General features: G+C 45.0%; 2 protein-coding genes across 3 annotated transcripts in view; one reads left to right on the top strand and one right to left on the bottom strand.

Moving 5' to 3' along the window:
• LOC139653895 (elongation factor 1-alpha-like) overlaps window positions 1–12,052 on the top strand; it is a 15,011-nt gene extending 2,959 nt beyond the window's left edge. Inside the window, exons 2-8 of the mRNA XM_071530903.1 lie at window positions 49–199; window positions 877–1,056; window positions 3,129–3,419; window positions 3,579–3,729; window positions 3,881–4,137; window positions 7,672–7,906; window positions 11,786–12,052. Of these exons, the coding sequence (XP_071387004.1) occupies window positions 56–199; window positions 877–1,056; window positions 3,129–3,419; window positions 3,579–3,729; window positions 3,881–4,137; window positions 7,672–7,906; window positions 11,786–11,898 (1,371 nt within the window). The 5' untranslated portion in view covers window positions 49–55 and the 3' untranslated portion in view covers window positions 11,899–12,052. The remainder of the gene's footprint in view (window positions 1–48; window positions 200–876; window positions 1,057–3,128; window positions 3,420–3,578; window positions 3,730–3,880; window positions 4,138–7,671; window positions 7,907–11,785) is intronic.
• Window positions 12,053–19,988: 7,936 nt separating this feature from the next.
• ccr9a (chemokine (C-C motif) receptor 9a) lies at window positions 19,989–22,735 on the bottom strand. 2 transcript variants are annotated; one of them, XM_071530911.1, is made up of 3 exons: window positions 22,575–22,735; window positions 22,303–22,374; window positions 19,989–21,912 (listed from the first exon to the last, which is right to left on the bottom strand). In XM_071530911.1, the coding sequence occupies exons 2-3, from the start codon at window positions 22,336–22,338 to the stop codon at window positions 20,854–20,856; spliced, it is 1,095 nt and encodes a 364-aa protein (XP_071387012.1). In that variant the 5' UTR covers window positions 22,339–22,374; window positions 22,575–22,735; the 3' UTR covers window positions 19,989–20,853. The 2 variants fall into 2 exon arrangements, with proteins under 2 accessions (XP_071387012.1, XP_071387011.1); XM_071530910.1 differs by having other exon boundaries at window positions 22,479–22,583.
• Between the last annotated feature and the right edge of the window lie 2,265 nt (window positions 22,736–25,000).

Raw genomic sequence — 25,000 nt, 5'->3', positions numbered from 1 at the left:
TCTGTCTGTCTGTCTGTCTAACATCCTGTCTGTCTGCCTGTCTGTCAGTTCAGCCATGGGAAAGGAGAAGATACATATCAGCATTGTGGTGATCGGCCATGTTGACTCGGGGAAGTCGACCACCACCGGACACTTGATCTACAAGTGTGGAGGAATCGATAAGAGGACGATTGAGAAGTTTGAGAAGGAAGCCCAGGAGGTGAGTTTCTTCACTACCTCATTACCTCACTACCTCATTACCTCACCAGCTCAGTACCTCATTACCTCAGTATCTTCAGTACCTCAGTATCTTCAGGATCTCATTACCTTCAATACCCCAGTATCTTCAGTACCTCATTACCTCACTGCCTCATTACCTCACCAGCTCAGTACCTCATTACCTCAGTATTTTCAGTACCTCAGTATCTTCAGGATCTCATTACCTTCATTACCTCAGTATCTTCAGTACTTAATTACCTCTGTATCTTCAGCACCTCATTACCTCAGTATCTTCAGTACCTCATTATCTCAGTATCTTCAGTACTTAATTACCTCTGTATCTTCAGCACCTCATTACCTCAGTATCTTCAGCACCTCATTACCTCAGTATCTTCAGCACCTCATTACCTCAGTATCTTCAGCACCTCATTACCTCAGTATCTTCAGTACCTCATTACCTCAGTATTTTCAGTACCTCAGTATCTTCAGGATCTCATTACCTTCAATACCTCAGTATCTTCAGTACCTCTTTACCTCACTGCCTCATTATCTTCAGTACCTCTTTACCTCACTACCTTATTACCTCTGTATCTTCAGTACCTCATCAGCTCAGTATCTTCAGTACCTCATTACCTCAGTATCTTCAGTATCTTCAGTATTGTTTCCCTGTGGTTCCAGATGGGGAAAGGCTCCTTTAAGTACGCCTGGGTGCTGGACAAGCTGAAGGCGGAGCGCGAGCGAGGAATCACCATCGACATCGCGCTCTGGAAGTTTGAGACTGAGAAGTACTACGTCACCATCATCGACGCTCCGGGACACCGAGACTTCATCAAGAACATGATCACAGGAACCTCTCAGGTCACTATTCACTTCCTGCTTTTCCTTCTTACATCACAGGTCATCTTTACAACAAGTATGTTGTTTCATATTCATATGTAACTGGTTTGTCATCAGAATTTCCCACCTGAGGGCCAGAGTCACTGAAGGATTGTGTGGGGCAGAGTGCTATTTCATGAACTGACCAAATCAGAAAGCCATGCAATCAAAGAATGAATGCCTTATAACACTGGTTAAAAAATAATAATAATAATAATAACTTTATTTATATAGCACCTTTAAAAACAGAGTCTACAAAGTGCTTTGACAGACAAAATAAAAACAGAATACTCAAATTATGAATTTAAAAGGCAATAAAACAATAATAAACAGGGATTAAGTTCATAGGAGGACAGAGGTGGAAAAGAGCAAACATTCAAGTAAATAGTAGTATAATCGTAGGATGAAAACCAAAATAAATAAAATAATAGAATAAAAGTAAGATAAAATTAAGATAGAGTTAAGATAATAGATAAAAGACGTAAAAAAGACAATAGAAAGACGATAAAAAGATGATAAAAAGCCGGTAAAAGATAAAAAGATGATGAAAAGATGGTGAAAAGACGACTTCACATAAAAGCAAGTCTATAAAAATGGGTTTTAAGAAGTGATTTAAAAGAAGTCACTGATTCTGCTAGCCTTCTCTCCTCAGGCAGGTCGTTCCAGAGCCGAGGGGAAAACCCTGATGGAAAAAGCACGGTCACCTTTAGTTTTAAGTCTAGACTTTGGAACAGCCAGAAGGGCCTGCCTGAGGATCTGAGGCTGCACACCAGCTCATATGGGGTCAACATGTTTGTTTGTAGCTTGGAGCCAGACCCAAACGTGCTTTAAAAGTGATCAGTAAAATCTTAAAATCAATTCTAAAACTAACAGGGAGCCAATGGAGAGAAGCCAGGATTGGGGTGATGTGATGTCGTCTGTTAGAACCAATAAGAAGCCGAGCTGCTGTGTTCTGAACTAGTTGGAGGCGAGAGAGTGACTTTTGGTTGATGCCAGAAAAGAAAGTAGCCGAGTTACAGTAGCCGAGTTGTGAGAAGATTAGGGCGTGGATTACTTTTTCCAGGTCGCTGTGAGATAGTATTGGTTTGATTCTGGAGATGGTTCTCAGTTGAAGGAAGCAGGACTGGAGCATTTTTTTAATTTGTGGTTCAAAGTTTAGGTCAGAGTCAAATAGTACTCCCAAGTTTCTGGCAACGGGCTTCACATTTGCAGACAGAGGACCAAGACCACTCTCAATATGACTGATAGAATTTGGGGGACTGAACAATATGATTTCTGATTTTGAGTTATTGAGCTGAAGAAAATTCTGTGCCATCCAACAGTTGATATCATTGAGGCAATCTACAACAGCAGCTAGGCTGTTTGGGTCAGCAGGTCTCAGGGGAAGGTATATCTGTGTGTCGTCTGCGTAGCAATGAAAAGAGACATTGTGTCTTTGGATAATTTGGCCAAGTGGCATCATATAGATTGAAAATAAAATTGGACCTAAAATAGAACCTTGCGGTACACCACAGGTAATGTGAGTTGTAGAAGATGAGTAGTTACCTATGGTGACCGAGAAGGTTCTTTCTAAAAGGTAGGAATAAAACCAACCAAGTGCAGTGTCCTTGATGCCAACCCAGGTGTTAAGACGGTCAATTAAAATGGCTGCACTTAGGTCTAAAAGAATTAAAATTGCACTTTCCCCCCTGTCAGCTGCTAAAAGGAGGTCATTGGTTACCTTGAGGAGGGCAGTTTCTGTACTATGTAAATCTCTAAGACCAGACTGAAATAAAGCCTCTTTGTGTGTGTCATGGTCATTAATATGTAAATGTTATGTAAATGTCATTATTTTTCCTACAAAATAATTATTTGTAGGAGAGGCCATGCAAATCGAGATCCCACCCAATTCACTAACACTTAAGGTGACTGTTTGATTAAGATGACAACACTCTCCTTCTTAACTCAAACAAATGAGCCGCAAAAAATGCACAAATTGTGCACAAATCTAGACTTGATATTTTATTGCTGATGTTGGTGAGCTTGTAAACAGACTGCTGGTCCTGTCCATGCAGGCTGACTGCGCTGTGCTGATAGTATCTGCAGGAACTGGAGAGTTCGAGACCGGCATCTCCGGCAATGGCCAGACTCGTGAACATGCCTTGCTGGCCTACACACTTGGAGTCAAACAACTCATCATCGCCGTCAATAAAATGGACACCGCTGGTTACTCTGAGAAACGGTTTCATGAAATTGAAAAGGAAGTTAGCAGCTACATCGCGAAGATTGGCTACAAACCCAAAGCTGTAGCCATGGTGCCAATCAGCGGCTTTCATGGAGACAACATGCTTGAGCCAAGTGACAAAGTAAGGAACATCATGTACTGTTTGAAGAACAACTTTCCTACTGTTCCAATAAGATGAATATTTGAATTTGTAAGTGTTTGTTGATGTTGAGTGTTGTTGTTGTTGTTGTTGTTGTTGATGTTGTTGTTGATGTTGTTGTTGCCACTCCATCTTTAACAGATGCCGTGGTACAAAGGATGGAGCGTTGAACGTAAAGAGGGAAACTCTTCCGGCAAGACTCTGTTTAACGCCCTCGACTCCATCCTTCCTCCAGAACGACCAACAAACAAACCACTGCGAATTCCTCTGCAGGATGTCTACAAGATCGGAGGTACAGAGCTACTGCTGTCAAACACACTCCAAACTCTGATCCAAACTGAACCAAATTTGTTCATTTGTTTCTTTGATATGTATCATATACAGTATGAGCCAAACAGCAGGTGTGTGCAGGTGAAGCATCTTTAAAACTGCTGTTCTTCCAGGTATCGGGACGGTGCCAGTGGGTCGAGTGGAGACCGGCATCCTGAAGCCAGGCACGATCATGACCTTTGCCCCTCAGATGCTCACCACAGAGGTGAAGTCTGTTGAGATGCACCATGAGGCCTTAACAGAGGCTTTTCCCGGCGACAACATCGGCTTCAATGTGAAAAATGTCTCCATCAAAGATATTAAACGGGGAAATGTGGCGGGCGACTCTAAACAGAACCCCCCTTGTGGCGTCAAATCCTTCGTTGGTCAGGTTGGTGAACTTCTTGAAACAGTTGTGTCTAATTATTTGTTGTACAAGAAATACAAGATATATGGAAAGAATATGTTTTTTTTTAAATATATTCTGCTTTTTAAAAATATTTTAAGGTCTTCATGTCTTTTAATGTATTGTCTTATCCTTCATGAACCACTTTGAAACTTTGTTTTGGAAAGTGCTATAAATAAAGTTAAATTAAGTTTTTATTACTATTATTGTAGAAAATATATAAATAGATAAGCCTAAGAGATATATATCACATATTTCATAGCCATCTAATATGTGGTTCTCCATTTTGTTTTTTATACATTATGAGACGGTGTCCTCTTTGTTTGTAGTGTACACAGTCCACAGTCGATTTGTCTTCTGTAAAACAGCTCCTGCTTAATCCCCAGAGTAAATGTTAGTTTTTCAATTACAATTACAATTACAATTTCACATTTGGCAGACGCTTTTATCCAAAGCGACTTACACATGAGATTTGCATACAACACAAGCAAGTTTCTAGATAGGAGAGAACAACGAGAGTAAGAGCTATAGAGCTAAGTTCTGGTCCAACAGGACAAAGGTGCTACGAGACAGTGCAACAAGCTAAGTTCTGGTCCAACAGGACATAGGTGCTACGAGGGAGTGCTACAAGGCAGTGCTATGAGGTAATGCATAGAGTGCATCAAATCTTTTTTTTTTTTTTTTTTTTATGAAAGGAGGTATTCGCTAAAGAGCTGGGTCTTTAGCCTTTTCTTAAGGATAGAGAGGGATTCTGCGGATCGAATGGAGTTTGGCAACTCGTTCCACCACCGGGGAACCACAGAAGAGAAGAGTCTGGCTAGAGACTTAGGGCCTTGCTGTGGTGGCAGCACCAGGTGCCGCTCCATGGCAGGGCGTAGTGAGCGGGAGGGAGCGTAGACCTGAATGAGGGAGTTCAGGTAGGTCGGAGCCGTTTTGGTTATTGTTTTGTAGGCGAGCATCAAGGACTTGAACTTGATGCGGGCAGCAACTGGGAGCCAGTGGAGGGATATGAATAGCGGAGTGACATGTGCTCTTTTGGGGTTGAAGACCAGACGCGCCGCCGCGTTCTGGATCATCTGCAGAGGTTTGAAAGTACAGGCCAGGAGCCCTGCCAGTAAGGAGTTGCAGTAGTCAAGGCGTGATATTACAAGAGCCTGTACCAGGAGTTGTGCTGCATGCTCAGCTCTTCCTGATATTGTATAGAGCAAATCGGCATGACCGAGCAACAGAAGTCACATGCTCCTTGAAGGTTAGCTGGTCATCAATCATGACACCCAAGTTTCTGGCAGACTTTGTGGGTATGAGCTCAGTTGATTCGAGCTGGATACTGATTTGTTGTTGTATAGAGGGACTGGCTGGGATGACAAGGAGCTCAGTCTTTGACAAGTTAAGCTGAAGGTGGCGTTCCTTCATCCAAGCCGAGATGTCGGCGAGACATGCCGATATCCGCGCCGAGACCGTGGGGTCATCTGGCGGGAACGACAGCAGGAGCTGGGTATCGTCAGCATATGAATGATAAGAGAAGCCATGTGAGCGGATCACTGCACCCAATGAGGTGGTGTATAATGAAGAGAGAAGGGGTCCAAGCACTGACCCTTGAGGTACCCCTGTGGACAAGTAGTGGGATTTAGACACTTCCCCTCTCCAAGACACTCTGAAGGATCTCCCTGAGAGGTAGGACTCAAACCAGCAGAGGGTAGATCCTGAGAAGCCGAGCTCAGCGAGTGTGGAGAGGAGGATTTGGTGGTTCACCGTGTCAAAGGCGGCCGATAGGTCAAGTAGCAGTAGGACAGAGGACTGACCGGCAGCTCTAGCTGATCGCAGTGTTTCTACTACAGACAAGAGCGCAGTCTCGGTAGAGTGTCCGCATTTGAAGCCAGACTGGTTGGGATCATACAGGCGGTTCTCAGAAAGGAATTCAGAGACTTGATTAAAGACCGCCCGCTCAAGTGTTTTGGAAAGAAAGGTGAGTAGTGAAACCAGCCTGTAATTATCAACCTGAGATGGGTTGAGTGTAGGTTTCTTTAGTAGCGGGGTAACCCGGGCTTGCTTAAAAGCAGTGGGGAACACACCCGCTGTAAGTGAGGAGTTGATGATGTGCGTGACTGCAGGGATAAGTGTGGGCGAGATGGCCTGCAGGAGGTTGGAGGGTATGGGGTCCAACGGACAGGTAGTGGGACGAGAGTCAAGTAGTAGTTTGGAGACTTGCTCTTCAGTGAGATGGGAAAAGGACAGGAGTGAGGTCCTGTTAGCTGGTGGCAGCAGACTGAGTTGGTCAGGCTCAGAGAACTGATTACTGATGGTAGAAACCTTATCAGTAAAGAAGGATGCAAAGAGGTCAGCCGTGAGCAAACTTGAGGGTGGAGGTGGTGGAGGTTTGAGGAGTGAGTTAAAAGCTGAGAATAATTTGCGAGCGTCCTTGGCGCTGCTGATTTTATCCTGATAGTAAGTGGTCTTGGCATTTTTTAGATGGGAGGAGAATGCCGATAAGAGAGTTTGATAGTCAGTGAGGTCAGTGGGATCACTGGATTTGCGCCATTTTCTCTCCGCTGCTCTGAGCCCGTTGCTCTCTGATGACACCGGTGAGCCATGGGCTAGTGGGGGTTTTATGAGCAGGTTTGGATGAGAGTGGGCAGAGATTGTCTAGAGAGACAGCTAGTGAGGAGCAGAGTGTGTCTGTAGCCTCATTGACATGGAGTGAGGAGAACTCTTTATGAGGGGGCATGGTAGCCGAGACCTCATCGGAGAGCCGAGCCGGTGTGAGGGACCGGAGGTTCCATCTGAAGGAGACCATTTGCGGCGGAACGTGAGGATGTTCCGGCAAGGAAACCATGAATTGAACAAAGAAGTGGTCTGACAGATGTAGGGGAGTGACAGTCAGATTTGCCGTGGAACAGTTTCGAGTCAAAATCAGATCGAGTGTATTGCCCGCTTTGTGTGTGGGAGCGGTGGAGACCAGTTTGAGGTCAAATGAGGACAGTAGTGTAAGTAGTTTTTCCATTCAAATATCTCCCAGACAAAGTCTGTCCATTGTTTGAGTCCAGGAGAAACGGCTTGGACCAGTTTCTGTTGATTGCTCTTTTTCTTTGCAGCAACTACTATCTTAAACAGGCACCAGTCACTTTAACACCACACCCTCTGATATATGACCCAGATATCACACTGTGCGGTCCTTCTCAGAGCCCAGGAGCTCTTTCAGGGTCGAGCAAACTACAGAGCCAAAAAGGTTCGACTTTACCCGTCAGTAGAAGACCTCACGTCAGTTTAGAGCATCAACCGGCAGTGTACATGCAAAACCTCCAGGGGGCGGCAGCAGCTTGTGTCTGCAGAGTTGCCAGTTTAAATCCCAGCTGGGACTCTGAGAGTAACACGCTTCCCTCCCCCAAAAAATACTTTTGAGGAGCCCTTGAGCAACACACTGAACCCCCAGCTGCTGCAGTGGAGCTGTAGAAGTCTGTGGTTGTACTGGGATGTACTGGTCAGTTCCCAGTAGCTAACTGGGATGTGTCTTCTGGTCAGGTGATCGTCTTGAACCACCCTGGAGAGATCCATGCGGGTTACAGCCCGGTGCTGGACTGCCACACCGCACACATTGCCTGCAAGTTCAGCGAGCTGAAGGAGAAGATTGACCGGCGCTCTGGGAAGAAGTTGGAGGATAATCCCAAGTTTGTGAAGAGCGGAGACGCCGCCATAGTCATGCTGGTCCCTGCCAAACCCATGGTGGTGGAGACCTTCGCCGAGTACCCCCCACTGGGTGAGTCCCAGTTTCAACAGAGCAGCTTCTAGAAACATCTCAGCTCAGATCAGACACTCACAGTTTCACTGCTGATAACAGACAAAGATTAGGACAAGATGAGATAGCACTTTATTGATCCCCTTGGAGAAATTCAGGAGGCACAGTTTCTATGTGTGAGAGATGAGATGAAGTGAGATGAGGTGTGATGAGGTGAGGTGATGAGATGAGATGAGGTGAGATGAGGTGAGATTTGGGTTGTTGCAGCAGCAAACAATAACAGGATATAGTAAAGAAAACTAGAATATAAATAAGAATAGCACAGATGATATTAAACATAACACAGCTGACAGTTACATCACTAAAACATGTTAAGTATAAATATATGAATACAAATGCATGGGAAGCCTGGCTCTAGCATTTTTATTTGCTCAGCGGAGGAATGTGTTTGAAATTTTGATCCTATAATATTGAATAGTGATGAAATAGAAGGCTTACCAGCTGGCTCATTCTACATTAGAGAGGTTGATGAAGCCAAAATTATTGAAATAATATGGAAAATATCAAACTCAAAGGCCAAAGATATCTTTAACTTGGACACAGCTTTCATTAAGCAGTACAGTTCCTCCATCATAAACCCAGTCACTCATCTAGTTAACCTTTCCATTCAGTCTAGTATATTTCCAGATAAATGGAAAAAGGCAGTTGCAACACCCATATTTAAATCAGGGGACACTGACCTGCCATGCACCTGTCATCCAATTTCTACTCTTCCAGGTTTCCAAGGTTCTGGAAAAAGTTGTGTCAGAACAATTGGTTGATCATTTAGAATCCAACCAACTTTACACACTTTACACCAAACACTCCACAGAAACAGTAAATTGCTGTTTTCTGGACCAGGGTAAGGTCCTAACATTGTCTCTTACCTGAAAAAAGCATTTGACACTGTCAACCCTACATCTGTCTAAATTTAATTTTTCCAAGCAAGCTTCTTGTTGGTTGGCCTCATATCTACAATCGAGAGAGCAATGTGTGAAGATCAACCTAAAAAAGTCTCTCTGCCCTTCGACAAAACAACATGGCCATTCCTCAAAGCTCAACCCTTGGCCCGTTGATCTGGCTGTCAGCTCTATGCTGACGACACAGTCATCTATGTGTGAGGCAGCTGAGGTATTAACATTGAATATGAATGGAGTATATCAGTGTAATAATAATCTCACTCTGAACCTGAAAAAGACAGTCTCTATGTGCTTTTCCATCATAAAACCAATACAGACAGATGAAATTGAGATGGTTAATGAATTAAATTTCTTAGGTGTAGTTTTAAACTCCAAACCCAAATTTGAAAAACATGTCAAAAAGATCTCAAAGACAGTAAAAAATATTTAAATTGCTTCAAACTAATTAGACACCACATACCAATCAAAGCAGCCCAGGTTTATCTTTTCACATTTATCTTATTGTGTAACAGTGTGGAGCCAAGCCTCAGTTCTTCCATCTCTGTGTAACCAAGCTGGAAAAATAATGCATAAAAAAGCCCATGAGACGGCATCACTGCCACAAATTGAAGCGGTACAATTTGCTCTGTTTTTTGCTCAATTTTTTTCAATATTCACATCTGAAACTAATTTTTAAATGTTTACAAAATTTAGCACCAGATATTTTATGCAGGTTTATCAGCAAATGACAATTGTAAAATCACAGGCTGCAAGACTTCCTTTGGGCAGTCAGCTTTTTCTATAAAGGGTTCTCACATGTAGAAGACACACCAACTGAAATAAAGTTAATCCGAGACATGTGTTGTTGTTTGACAATCTCAAATCATCTCATTGTTAATGACTTGCTTATTTTATTGTTATTTGTTGGTCTTTTCATTTTGCCGTCTTTAAATGATGCTTCATAACTGTATGGAACTGATATCTTTTTCCCTTTTTTTTCCTAAAGCCTGATAGAGACAGGAGTTGGAAACTAGCAGCTGTAATCTGAACCAGAACATCAGCTGCAGAAACCAGCTGAAGTGGCTCCATGTTAATTAGCATTTTCCTCATCAAATAAATGAATAAATACATAAATAAACATTAGCAGGAAGACTAAGGGTGAAAAATTAGAAAAAATTAGAAAAGCGTCAATATTTATGCAATGAATAACTGATAATATCCTGTATCCCTCCCTTCTCTCTCTGCCTGTCTGTCTGTCTGTCTCTCTCTCTCTGTGTCTGTCTCTCTCTCTCTGCCTGTCTGTCTGTCTGTCTCTCTCTCTCTGTGTCTGTCTGTCTCTCTCTGCCTGTCTGTCTCTCTCTGCCTGTCTGTCTCTCTCTCTCTCTGCCTGTCTCTCTCTCTGTCTGTCTGTCTCTCTCTCTCTGCCTGTCTGTCTCTCTCTCTCTCTGTCTGTCTCTCTCTCTGCCTGTCTGTCTCTCTCTCTCTGTCTGTCTCTCTCTCTGTCTGTCTGTCTCTCTCTCTCTGCCTGTCTGTCTCTCTCTCTCTCTCTGCCTGTCTGTCTCTCTCTCTCTCTGTCTGTCTCTCTCTCTGCCTGTCTGTCTCTATCTCTCTGTCTGTCTGTCTGTCTCTCTGCCTGTCTGTCTCTCTCTCTCTGCCTGTCTGTCTCTCTCTCTCTCTGTCTGTCTCTCTCTCTGCCTGTCTGTCTCTCTCTCTCTGCCTGTCTGTCTCTCTCTCTCTGTGTCTGTCTCTCTCTCTCTGCCTGTCTGTCTCTCTCTGCCTGTCTGTCTCTCTCTCTCTCTGCCTGTCTCTCTCTCTGTCTGTCTGTCTCTCTCTCTCTGCCTGTCTGTCTCTCTCTCTCTGCCTGTCTGTCTCTCTCTCTCTGTCTGTCTGTCTCTCTGCCTGTCTGTCTCTCTCTCTCTCTCTGTCTGTCTGTCTCTCTGCCTGTCTGTCTCTCTCTCTCTGTCTGTCTGTCTCTCTGCCTGTCTGTCTCTCTCTCTCTGCCTGTCTGTCTCTCTCTCTGTCTGTCTGTCTCTCTGCCTGTCTGTCTCTCTCTCTCTCTGTCTGTCTGTCTCTCTGCCTGTCTGTCTCTCTCTCTCTCTGTCTTTCTGTCTCTCTGCCTGTCTGTCTCTCTCTCTCTGTCTGTCTGTCTCTCTGCCTGTCTGTCTCTCTCTCTGCCTGTCTGTCTCTCTCTCTCTCTGTCTGTCTGTCTCTCTCTCTGCCTGTCTGTCTCTCTCTCTCTCTGTCTGTCTCTCTCTCTGCCTGTCTGTCTCTCTCTCTCTGTCTGTCTCTCTCTCTGTCTGTCTGTCTCTCTCTCTCTGCCTGTCTGTCTCTCTCTCTCTCTGCCTGTCTCTCTCTCTGTCTGTCTGTCTCTCTCTCTCTGCCTGTCTGTCTCTCTCTCTCTGCCTGTCTGTCTCTCTCTCTCTGTCTGTCTGTCTCTCTGCCTGTCTGTCTCTCTCTCTCTCTCTCTGTCTGTCTCTCTGCCTGTCTGTCTCTCTCTCTCTGTCTGTCTGTCTCTCTGCCTGTCTGTCTCTCTCTCTGCCTGTCTGTCTGTCTCTCTCTCTGTCTGTCTCTCTCTCTGCCTGTCTGTCTCTCTCTCTCTGTCTGTCTCTCTCTCTGTCTGTCTGTCTCTCTCTCTCTGCCTGTCTGTCTCTCTCTCTCTGCCTGTCTGTCTCTCTCTCTCTGTCTGTCTCTCTCTCTGCCTGTCTGTCTCTCTCTCTCTGCCTGTCTGTCTCTCTCTCTCTGTCTGTCTGTCTCTCTGCCTGTCTGTCTCTCTCTCTCTCTGCCTGTCTGTCTCTCTCTCTCTCTGTCTGTCTCTCTCTCTGCCTGTCTGTCTCTCTCTCTCTGCCTGTCTGTCTCTCTCTCTCTGTCTGTCTGTCTCTCTGTCTGTCTGTCTGTCTCTCTCTCTGCCTGTCTGTCTCTCTCTCTCTCTGTCTGTCTCTCTCTCTGCCTGTCTGTCTCTCAGGTCGTTTTGCGGTGCGAGACATGAGGCAGACGGTGGCGGTCGGTGTGATTAAGAGCGTCGAACGACAAACTCAGGAGGGAAAAACCACCAAGTCAGGCATGAAGGGCAAATAAAAGACAGCAGAACACAGTAGAATAAGATAGAATTGAATAGAATGGATTTGAAGATGCTCTGATCTGATATCCACATCACAGCTTTTCTTCCTTCAGTCATGTGTTCTGCCACTGATGACCTGCTGTCAGTCAACTGTCAATAAACATCATCAGACTGAAACGTGTGTTTCCTGTTGAAATATATTTAGTTTTATTCATACTGCATCTGAAATACAGAAGAAGAAGGCAAGGCAACCTTTATTTATATAGCACATTTCATACACAAGGCAAATACAATGTGCTTCACATAAAACAGAAAAAATACATACACAGACCACAACTATTTAAAATGACATTAAAAAAGAAAGAAAAGAAAGAAAGATAGAGATAGAGATAAAATAGGTAAAACACACATAAAAGAAATAAATAAAGATAATAACACCTGTTACATCTACATACAGATGATTTAGCGGAAGGCCACAGAGAAAAGGAATGTTTTGAGCCGACTTTTAAAAGAGCTGACAGTGGGAACATCTCAGTGCTTCTGCAAGTTTATTCCAGTCATTTGGAGCATAATTACTAAAATTGATTTGGTTTTCACCCTGGGAACAACTAACAGACCGGTCCCAGAGGACCTCAGAGGTCTGGGTGGCTCAGACCGGTCCCAGTGGACCTCAGAGGTCTGGGTGGCTTAGACCGGTCCAGAGGACCTCAGAGGTCTGGGTGGCTCATATCCTAAGAGCAGGTCAGAAATGTATTTTGGAGCTAAGCCATTTAGTGCTTTATCGACAAGCAGCAGAATTTTAAAATCAGTTCTATGGCAGACTGGAAGCCAATGCAGTGACCTAAGAACTGGTGTGATGTTTCTGTTTTCTTAGTCAGAACTCTGGCAGCAGCATTCTGAATCAGCTGTAACCGCCCAGAGGTTTTTTGGGGAGACCGGAGAGAAGACCACTGCAGTAGTCTCACCTGCTGGTAATGAAAGCGTGTATCAGCTTTTCTAAATCAGGTTTTGACATGACCTTACTGGTTATATTTTTAAGATGATAAAACGCTGATCTTGTATGGTATTGATATGTTTGTTAAAATTGAGATCAGCATCCATAATAACACCAAGATTCCTAGCTTGGTCTTTACTCTTGAGAGACAGGGAGTCAAGGTGAGCCCTAATTTTCCTTAGTACCAAAGATAATTACCTCAGTTTTGTCTTTCTTTAGTTGAAGAAAGTTTTGGCACATCCAGTCATTAATTTCCTCAATACACTGAATCAGAGAATCTACAGGACCAAAGTCACTTGAAGAAAGAGATATATAGAGCTGAGTGTCATCTGCATAATTGTGGTAATGAATGCTATTTTTCTGTATGATATGTCCTAGTGGAAGCATGTAGAGGCTGAATAAAAGAGGGCCGAGGATTGATCCCTGTGGAACTCCACATGTCATACTGATCCTCTCAGAGACAAAGTCACCGATAGACACAAAGTAGTTCCTGCCTTGCAGGTCTTGAACCAATTTAAGACCGGGCCAGAGAGTCTTTCAGTTCTCAGTGGATGGATGGGTGGTTTGATGGGAGGAGCTTAGCTGAGTGACAGAGCGGACAGTTTGACACCGTTGCCATGGTGATGTCAGACTGCAGGACGAACACGGAGACAGGGAGGATTCTGGGAACCGAAACCAAGAGAAACCCCAAATTACCAGCAAGTAAAACAGAAGCGGCCTCTTGGCCAAACAGCCTCCATCAGTGAATCAGTTAGCAGTTAACAGTTAGCAGCTAGCAGCTAGCATGGCAGCATGGAGTTTCCTGACAGACTGTTCAGACTGTTACTGTGCGCTCACACCAACAACTTCCTGAGCAGCAGGGGGCGCTCTGCTCACTGCAGGGGGCCATAGGCGGATTATGAGTCAAAGGCCCCCTGGGCACAGATACCTAGTAAGGGCCCCCAACCACCACAACAAGAAATGATTGCAACAAGTAAACGGCACAAGTATACGCAGAGGCAATCGCACAATATCACCTGAATCTCAACTCAGGATTTACAGCTCAGAATTGACACACTCAAAGCCAACAGCACGGTAGCAAAACACCTATCTAAATATAATTTTGGAATCCGTTTAAGTCTCACAACTGAATGCAAGTCATGTTGCAAATTAAATAGCAAAAGCAGGCAGACCTCTGAAGGCTGAACGAATCTGTCCTCTGTCTCCAGTCCACAGACTTTAACAGCGCCCTCTATCGACAGGCCCTACACACCCGGCCATCTAGTGAGGATGGAAAGTGGAAGCCTACACAAGCTTATCTTTTCTGAAAGATGATGATAACATATAGGGATACTAGGCTATTAAAGACTGCATTCAAATTCATATTCAAAACAGTTTTTTAAATACAAAAGTGAGATGAACACAAAAAATATTGTATGCCCTCATTGCGTATATAATAGTGCTATGCCTATTATCTTTTTTTGTTATTGCACTTTATTATTATTGCACGCTATGGGACAGAAAACAAAATAAACAATTACAAAGGAATTACAAGTTGCAAACACATTATTCTAGCCCTACTGACAGATCAAGTCAAGTCAAGTCAAAATTGATTTATACAGCACATTTCATACACAGGGCAACACAATGTGCTTTACATAAAAAGACAATACAGTATGCATATGCAATATGCATCAACAAGTGTTAGTGCAGTTACACAAGAATCAGTGCAGAATATGCCAATGTCAAAATATACAAAACACACACACACACATACACATTAAGAACTTAGCCATAGACTGTTGTGAAAAGTAAGGTTTTTAACCTGCTTTTAAAAGTGTTGAGTGTGGGGGCCTCTCTCAGGTCCTCAGGCAGGGCGTTCCATCTACTTGGGGCATAAATACAAAAGGCAGCATCCCCTGCTTTGGAGTTAGTACGAGGGACGGTTAATCAGGAGGGGAAAACAACATTTTGGGGTCTTTGTAAACCATGACTTTACATTACAAGACCTTTGGGCAATAATGCAGAGCTTTACTGCTAAAGCGCTGTAGATAAACTGAGGGGAACACTCACTTTGACAGAGCCATGGTGACACCTTCAAAACAAATTATATCGCCCTATAATAGGTTATTATAGGGCGAATTTTGGGGCTTTGGTGTTTATATGAAAGCCCTTTGACTGCATAGATATAAATTTACATTATATATTTTTACGGGTACTAGAGCTTGCTGTTGTTGCTCTGCATTTTCCGTTTTCTGGTGAGAAATGGCAGATACAACATTTACAAAGGACCTGATTTTCCTTTTCTCCTTTGTAAAACAGAAAATAAAATAGTAAGAAAACAAAAACTAAAAAGGCCCATTTTAGGACTGCAGCCTGAAGTAAACAGTATAGAGCTGAGCGTCTTTCAGCATCATCAAGGCCTGGAGAGCGGAAAGGAGAGAGAGAAGCAGAGGAGGAAAATAGAATGACCAAGAAATACACAGACCCAAAACTCATTTAGATAAAGTTGTGGAAGGCAGACGTGACAGTCTGGACCGCAGTCTGGACCGCAGACCGCAGTCTGGACCGCAGTCTGGACCGCAGACCGCAGTCTGGACCGCAGACCGCAGTCTGGACCGCAGTCTGGACCGCAGTCTGGACCGCAGACCGCAGTCTGGACCGCAGTCTGGACCGCAGTCTGGACCGTAGACCGCAGTCTGGACCGCAGACCGCAGTCTGGACCGCAGTCTGGACCGTAGACCGCAGTCTGGACCGCAGACCGCAGTCTGGACCGTAGACCGCAGTCTGGACCGCAGTCTGGACCGCAGACCGCAGTCTGGACCATAGACCGCAGTCTGGACTGCAGTCTGGACCGCAGTCTGGACCGCAGACCGCAGTCTGGACCACAGTCTGGACCGCAGTCTGGACCGCAGACCGCAGTCTGGACCGCAGACTGCAGGTGAGCAGCAAATGTGAATCAAATCCCTGTTGGTATATGTTGGAGCCAAAGCTATGAAGTGGGAGCTGAGAATATTTGTAGGCGATGTTGCTACGGTGACAGATGATTATGTTGCAAAACCGGACTGAGCATTTACATGGTCCGGTCCGGACTACCAACCGGACATGTAGGCTAATAAATAATAATTATAAAACCTGACTTTCCGGTCCAAAATCGGCATCTGGCAGCCAAGGTTTTGTGTCATCAATAATTGAGTCTTCCCTGTATTTTTTTCCTGTGTGCCTTGGTACCAGAAAGGTTGAGATCTATAAATTGATTGTATGAAGAATGAACTAGTTGCTTGCTCCTTGTGTGGGCTGAACACTGTATTGGCTTGTTATGGCAAAGCTTCATAGTTTTTCATTGGCTGTTGAGGAGTCTGTTAACTTTGTGTCATTGAGGAGTTTACACTACCAGATTACGTCCAGATTCCGCTTGTAAAAATCAAACATGTTTGATATGATCGTAGCAGCTCAGACTCACCGGAGGCAAGAGACTAGAGTCTGTTCCCCTCACACACTTATCGATTAGAGTCTGTTCCCCTCACGCACTTATCGATTAGAGTCTGTTCCCCTCACACACTTATCGATTAGAGTCTGTTCCCCTCACACACTTATCGATTAGAGTCTGTTCCCCTCACACACTTATCGATTAGAGTCTGTTCCCCTCACGCACTTATCGATTAGAGTCTGTTCCCCTCACACATTTATCGATTAGAGTCTGTTCCCCTCACGCACTTATCGATTAGAGTCTGTTCCCCTCACACATTTATCGATTAGAGTCTGTTCCCCTCACGCACTTATCGATTAGAGTCTGTTCCCCTCACGCACTTATCGATTAGAGTCTGTTCCCCTCACGCACTTATCGATTAGAGTCTGTTCCCCTCACGCACTTATCGATTAGAGTCTGTTCCCCTCACGCACTTATCGATTAGAGTCTGTTCCCCTCACACATTTATCGATTAGAGTCTGTTCCCCTCACACACTTATCGATTTTCTGTGCCAACTCTCCAGTCCGACTGCCCCAAAGTGTGCAGACTAGTGCAGACCAGACAGACTCGGCCCGATTGTGAATCCTGGCTAAAATCGGGGCAATAGCTGTGTAGTGTATCTCCAGCCTGGAGGCAGTTTTTCTCTAGTCTGTGTAGTTCTTGCTCTCATGCTCTGTACAGTCTGCTGCTCTTGTTATCTCTGATAAATGCTTTAAGTGCTTCTAGGTTCATTTCTTTCTGCTCTTCTCATAAAGTACGACCTGTTCTTCCTCTCTGTGAATGGTACAGGATTGTAATAATGAACCACTTAAAATTGATAGGCAACAAAGCTGAATAAGCTAGGATAATATAACCTGACAATTTATTTTCTTTATCTCTTCAGGTATGTTAGGCCTTCTTTCATGTGTGCAATTTAATCTAACTCGGTTCTTTGTATAAATGAGAGGAAACAGTTTTCACTTCACCACTCCAGACTGACTGAACAGGCCTGTAATCTAACAGCATATGAGACCTGACCTGACTCTAGACTCACCTCGATGTGTCGTTTAATCATTCAAACCACTTTGGGCAAAGAGATAAATCACTGGTGCAGACAGTGCAGTGATTGTTTTTAACCGGCTTCAGGCAGAGCTCCATGTTCATCTGATCAGATGAGCAGTGGATTTCAGCATGTTGATATGTAGGAGTGCGCGAGCAGTTTGACCGACAGACTCGGGAGGTCGAGTGCATTTCACGGGTTGGTAAGCCCGCCCACATGTGTAAATGACAGGTCAGCTAACAAGACTGACATGAACAGGGTGCGTGAAGCAGTATAGAGTAGAAAGAAGGGGGACCGGGATTGGGTCGGGGACTCGCGGGAGTCAGGGAGCTAACTGTCATCCGGGAGTTCGGAACTGTGACAAGTGGATCCAGTGAACAACTTCCCCTTTATCATGCAGTGAACTAAATGAACCTCGTCTGTGATTCCAACACTCTGGCTATTGTGCGCTCCGCAACAGGATCAAGATACTCCCAACCTCTCTGAGCTCAACTGTAAGGCATCACACACATCGCAAACACAACAGCAGCATCACACACCCACTCACTCGCACTTCACCGCACCGCCCTCTGGGGCAGGTACAGCACCCTGAGGTGCAGAAGGAGTCGCTTTGGCAAAAGCCTGACACCCGCAGCCATAGCAGCCCTGAACAGGGTGACTCGCTAAGGGAGCTATAAGGGAGCTATAAGGGAGCCTCCTGGTCCAGCAGCTGAGCCGGTTCAGACAGACAGCAGAATGTGAAGAGCTTGGACGAGGCCGTGTTTTTATGTTTTTATGTTTTTATGTTTTTATGTTTTTTTGTTGTGACTCTGGGGAAATGGCATACTAACATGATTCTGATTTTTTTTACTGTCACACCTCCAACTACCAAAATCACCAGAAATATTAGGAAATATTTTGAAAAGTGTACATATCATATTTTATTTAATTTATATATTGTATTTTATACTGTTACTATACTCTGTCACTTTATATTTTTATTACTCCTTACTGATGGTCACTTTACCATTTTGCACTTGTTTACGTTGTTTACATTGTTGTGGCGAGCTCTAGGCTCAAGAATTTCACAGCTAACATTATCTGCATCTGGCTGTTTTGTGCTTCTGACAACAAAGAACCTTGACCTTTGACCCTTGACCTTTGACCCTTGACCTGTCACATGGTGGGCCAGCCGGCCCTCCGCCTGCCAACATGAAGCCACACATGGAACTGAAGAGCTAAACCAGTCTCTCTGCGACTGGATGCTAATTCATGTTTCCATTGAAAAGCGCTAGCCACAATGCTAACAGCTGGAACCACCAGTGACTTTTTGCCGGATGCTTCAACTTTCCCAGCGTGTGAAATGGATTGAGCTGAGTGCCGCTGGGGATTCTGGGAGTTGGAGTTTGTGGGGGATTTGACTCTTAGACTTATTTTGGGTTTATGTGTTTAGTGAAGAAGTAGCCTACTGCTGCTGATAAGAGTCACATGACTAGAATGTAAAATGTGTGTGTGTGTGTGTGTGTGTGTGTGTGTGTGTGTGTGTGTGTGTGTGTGTGTGTGTGCCAGTGGTTGAGCCTGCTGAGTCTTGTGGTTGAAACAGGATGTTTGCCAGCAGTGACAGACAGACAGACAGAGAGACAGACAGACAGACAGACAGACAGACAGGTCAGACAGACAGACAGACAGACAGACAGAGAGAAATATGAAGTGAACTTCCTGTCTAATGTTATGACAGGCTGACTGTGTGGAGGAGGTAAAGGAGAGGAGGAGGTGGAGGAGAGAAAGAGGTGAAGGAGAGGAGGAGGTGGAGGAGAGAAAGAGGTGAAGGAGAGGAGGTGGTGGAGGAGAGAAAGAGGTGAAGGAGAGGAGGTGGAGGAGAGAAGGAGGTGGAGGAGAGGAGGTGGAGGAGAGTAGGAGGTGAAGAAGAGGTAAAGGAGATGAGGTGGAGAAAGGAGGTGAAGGAGAGGAGGAGAGGAGGAGAGGAGGAGGTAAAGGAGAGAAGGAGGTAAAGGAGAGAAGGAGGTGGAAGAGAGGTGGAGGAAAGAAGGTGAAGGAGAGGAGGAAATAAAGGAGAGGAGGAGGTGAAGGAGAGGAGGTGGAGGAGAGAAGGAGGTGAAGGAGAGAAAGGTGAAGGAGAGAAAGGTGAAGGAGAGGAGGTTGAGGAGAGAAGGAGGTGAAGGAGAGGTAAAGGAGAGGAGGTGGAGGAAAGGAGGTGAAGGAGATGAGGTGGAGGAGATGAGGAGAGGAGGTAAAGGAGAGAAGGAGGTGGGAGATAGGTGGAGGAAAGGAGGTGAAGGAGAGGAGGAGGTAAAGGAGAGGAGGTGAAGAAGAGGAGGTAAAGGGGAGAAGGAGGTAAAGGAGAGAAGGAGGTGAAGAAGAGGAGGAGGTGAAGAAGAGAAGGTAAAGGAGAGAAGGAGGTAAAGGAGAGGAGGAGGTGAAGAAGAGGAGGTAAAGGAGAGGAGGAGGTGAAGAAGAGGAGGTAAAGGAGAGAAGGAGGTGGAGGAGAGGAGGAGGTGAAGGAGAGGAGGAGGTGGAGGTGAAGAAGAGGAGGTAAAGGAGAGAAGGAGGTGGAGGAGAGGAGGAGAATGAGTGTGACTCAGTATTGTGAGTTTCTTGTCTCTTCATGTTCACGATAGAAAACTGTCCACATTGATTTTTTTACACATTTTTAATGTTTTCCATCAGATTCACATCAGTGCAGACTGATCTGCAGTCAGCAGAATGATGAAGATGAAGATGATGAAGACATGACACGACACACTGCAGAACATGACGAGCTGCCCGGCCTTTTCTCTTGTCTCCATGTTTCATGATGCTTTCAGTCAGATAATCTGCTGCTTTCAGTCAATTTCACTTGATTCAGCCAATATGACTTCTGCCAAGAAATCATCAGAAAACAATGAAGACAATCTGGAAACAAGAAACTTTCTCCAAGACAATTTCACTTTTACCGAGAACACGTCCTGAAACAAGTTACATTCTGCTGAGGGAAAAAAAAAAGTCAAATATTTGTTGAAAGCGGTAAAATGATCTGCCAGTGCAGTGAGATGATTTCACTGAAAATAAACTTGAGTCAAAAGAAAACAACTGCAGCATTCTCCGTTTTAACCTTCGGTGAGAAACAGACCGGTCGGCTGAAACACTGTGCGACAGAAACAGAAACAGAAACAGAAACAGAAACAAACAGCCGGAGTGACAAACCTGCAGCTGCAGAAATGGAAAAATCTGAAATGAGCTGCTGTCTCACTTTGCCTTTGTCCTAACTGCAGAAATCTTTATTAACACAACTAGCTTACAACTCAAAATCCAAGACGCATTTAATCTGGGATTGGTTAGAAAATGATCCAGAGTCATAGTTCCTGAGTTTACCGCTGAAATTCAGCTGGAATACCTCACAGCAGGATGATGTCAGAGTGATGTCACAGCGATGTCAGAGCGGCGTCGCTCCACTCGCCTGTCCACATCTCAGTAAAACCACAAACAGGAAGTTCCTCCTCTCTCCTGGCAGCTACAGAGACAGAGCCTGCGTGGTGTCGGTGTCCGACATCACAGAGGCTCGCTGTTTGCCGGGTTTACCCAGCATCCCTCTGGGCAGGCAGCGGTACACCCGCAGCAGCCGCAGCACGTCTCTACGGAAACGAACTCCCACAAAAGCGTAGAGGAAGGGGTTGAGGCAGGCGTGGGTGTAGGCCAGGCCCTTCAGCACCTGACCCGCCACGTCGAAACGCTTCTTCTCCTCGCACTGCAGCTCGTTGGTCGCGTTGGTCGCCTGGGCCGCCTCCATCACCAGGACGCCGTTGTACGGCAGCTGAGAGACGACGAACACCACCACCACCGCCAGGATGACGCGCATGGCCTTGTGTTTCTCGAAGTTGCGGGTTCTGAGCAGAGTGCGGACGATGACGCTGTAGCAGAAGGTCATGATGAGGAAGGGCAGGCAGAAGCCCATGCTGACCTGCAGCGCCAGCACCAGGATCTTGGTGCGGTTCCCCACGTTCTCGTAGAACACCATCCTGCAGAACTCTCCCTCCGCGTCCGGCTTGCTGGTGGCGAAGATGAACTCGGGCGCGGCGAGCAGCGTGGCCAGCAGCCAGACGGCGCCGCACACCAGCTTGCTGCAGCGGAGCCGCTCCCTCTTGGAGTTCTGGGCCTTGGTGGTCTGGACGATGGCCACGTAGCGGTCGGCGCTGATGCAGGTCAGCAGGAGAACGCTGCTGAACAGGTTCACCTTGTAGAGCGCAGAGGTCAGCTTGCAGAGGCCCGGACCGAAGCTCCAGCCGTGCGAAGCCTCGGAAGCCCAGAAGGGCAGCGTGACGAGGAAGAGCAGGTCGGCCACCGCCAGGTTCAGCAGGTACACGTCCGTCATGGTCTTCAGACGCTGGCGGAAGTGCAGGTAGATCCAGACCACCGTCAGGTTGCCCAGTCCGCCCACCAGGGTGATGGTCCAGAAGAGGGGCGGCTCGTACCGCGCTCTGAACGCCCGCACCGACGCCCGGTCGCACATCAGGTCAAAATAATCCTCGTAGTCTCCTGCCGTCGGCGTGGAGTCGTCGTAACCGTAAGAATCCTGATGAAGACAAGGCTCACTTTCATCTGCAGCACGGTCATCATGTAAATTCATGTTTTGTCATATTCTCTATTTTCTCATCTATTTCATAGGTCTCTGCATTTTCCATTTATTTCATACTGTATATATATTTGTATATACTGTATATATTGTATATATTTATTTTTTTCACAGTGCACACATTTTTTCAGATTTCCTGTTCATTTACTTTGATGTAGTGTGTTCTACTGCTTGTACATATATCTTACATACATGTTGTAAATTATATATTTTTCATGTTTTCTAATCTAAAATCTAATCTAATCAAATCTAGTAAAATATAATGTAATCTAATCTATCCAACAGCTTCTGCTGTTCCATCAACAGGATGATGAAAGAAGGATTTCGTACCTGAGTTGTTGTCATCATGTCAACAGTAGAATCCATCTGAGAGGAAGAGATGAACCGTCTCAAGTTGTTAATCTGCAGGTTAAAAAGACGAACTGAGTTAAATATTCATTAACTGTTTACAATCCAAAAGACAGCATGAGTGATCTGCAATTCTGGTTTAAAACGTAATGCAGAACCTTTTGAAAAAACACGGTCACATCCGTACAGTAACCATCTAAGACTGAGAGAGTGAACCTGACTGACAAACTCTGATCCAGTCTGAAGAGACTTACTGTCAGTGTCTGGCTGGAGTCTCGTCTGATCTAATCTCTGCTGGAGTCGAGCTAAACAAGCCGGCCGTTAAACCACAGTGACGTGCAGCAGGATGTCAACAGTCAAAGCAGAAGTTAGGACATTTCTCTGCTGCTTTCACTCTGTTTGTCTGAAACCTCTCACAGGTTTTACTCAGAGTGGCGGGAGTCTGGCGCTGCTGGAGTTTCCATTAAAACTGATAATATTAGTCAGTCTGTGGAGCTGGATGAAGGTGCCCTCCCTCTACTTCATATCAGCTCGTATAAAGGTTTCTCCAAGTCTGCCTCGACACGCAAAATGTCACGTTGGGATGTAAAGTAATTATCAGTGAAACTGGATCGGCACAGAGAGCAGTCAGCAGCTCTGCTGAGGATCTGTGGAAGTTATTTATGTGACTTTATACTGAGAATCCACAGGAAACCTCCCAGCTCTTCACTGTCCGCTGCATCCCAGAGACGTTCTCTCTGGGATCTGCATTCTCTGCGCTCTTCACCCCAGCCGGTCTCAAAGCACGTTCACAGAGAGCGACTGATTAACAACCACAGAACAAAATTATCAATGCAGTCCGCAACAGAATAAAACACATGGAAACAGAACAAAACAGCAGACGGAACGGGCCGACCGAACGGCCCGAGAGCCTCAGAAGAGACCAGGAGGAACTCCAAGAAAACATGAGCTGGAAAAACATGGAACAAACCAATTCAACCTAGACAGATGTCGGATATGAACTTATGAGTTGGGGTCGGACGGTTCGACTCTCGTTGCGTCATCGTTCCAAAACGTTGCGTCACTTCAACTGTACTGAAACCTGTGTGTTTTGGTGAATTTTTTTTTTAAATGAATGTAATGATAGCAAGTGTTAACCTTCAGTAAACCTCAGACCAGCAGCCCACGTATCTCTTCACCAATAATTCCTTCCACCTTCAGCTTGTGGTTTGGAAACTGTCCTGGTATTTTGCTCGGTGAGTCTGCTGCGACTCGCCTCGGGCCCCACAGGCTGATAATGTCTCGCTTCATGTGAACAGATTTCATTACAGATAATTCATCTGCACAGATACAGTTACTGCTTCCTACAGCCTGATGGAAATGTGTGAGCTGGGGCCGTTGCATAAAGAGAGACCTAGACTTAAATCTGACTCTAAGTCAGATTTAAGCATAAGGATGGTTTCTAGGAAATCACAGTTACTCCACTACTTCTTGATGGTTGTAGATCTCTAATGGGTTGTTTCTGTCTCTAAAGACTCGCTCTCTTCTTAAGGCTTTTTCCAGAAGCCATCTTATATGAATTAGTTAGCTACAATATTAACTTCCCACCGACTCGTTGCCATAACAACAAAATTGGCAAACTTTCCTCCCTCATAATAATTACCTCATTTGAATAGACTACGTCAAACCAATCTCCCAAAAGGCTGTTATTCATGTGTGAGGAAATGAAGCATGACATTAAAATGTATTGATTTACATGGAAACGCATCACTGGTTTTTATTTATATCGCAGCTCAAAGCCTCTGCTACCAAAAAACTACTGGAGGTCAGAAGAGTAAGATAAGATAAAACTTTATTGATCCTGGGTCATTGCAGCAGCAAAGAAAACCAGAATAGAAATAAAAACACAAAACAGACTGTCAGCTACATCTGAAGTGGAAAAGAATGAAGGAAAGTAAATATGAGTCACAGCATTCAACAAACTGATCTGTTTCTACTAATGCAAACTGAGGAAAAGCTGCTGACCTTAACATAATACTGACCTTCAGCTGTGTGTGTGTGTGTGTGTGTGTGTGTGTGTGTGTGTGTGTGTGTGTGTGTGTGTGTGTGTGTGTGTGTGTGTGTGTGTGAGGGGGCGGAAGTGGTTTGACCTCTGTGTTGTTTACTGGTGAGAACATGCTGATGGCTGTCAGACTGACTGACTGGGGATTACAGTACAAACTACAGAGTAATCTGATTACAATTAGTTAACAAATTAGTTACCAATTACTTACTAAATAATTGGTAACTAAATGTCCCATTTAAGTAGTAGTAGTAGTAGTAGCAGTAGTAGTAGGACTAGTAGCAGTAGTGCTAGTAGTAGTAGTAGTAGTAGTAGTAGTAGTAGCAGTACTTAACAGTAGTAGCAGTAACAGTAGTAGTAGTAGTAGTAGCAGTAACAGTAGTAGTAGTAGCAGCAGTAACAGTAGTAGTAGTAGTAGTAGCAGTAGTAGCAGTAGTAGTAATAGTAGTAGCAGCAGCAGCAGTGGCAGTAGTAGCAGTAGTAGCAGTAGTAGTAGTAGTAGTAGCAGTAGCAGTAGTAGTAGTAGTAACAGTAGTAGTAGTAGTAGCAGTAGTAGTAGCAGTAGTAACAGTAGTAGTAGTAGCAGTAGTAGTAGTAGTAGTAGCAGTAGTAGTAGTAGTAGCAGTAGTAGTAGTAGTA

The sequence above is a fragment of the Centroberyx affinis genome, unplaced genomic scaffold (genome assembly GCF_046629955.1).
Source record: "Centroberyx affinis isolate AG114_WGS23_722 - 3 ecotype Tasmania unplaced genomic scaffold, CSIRO-AGI_Caff_v1 ptg001998l_1, whole genome shotgun sequence".
NCBI classification, from domain to species: Eukaryota; Metazoa; Chordata; class Actinopteri; order Beryciformes; family Berycidae; genus Centroberyx; species Centroberyx affinis.
Note: the sequence above shows the minus strand (reverse complement) of the source record. Positions and strands in the feature narration are given on the sequence as shown.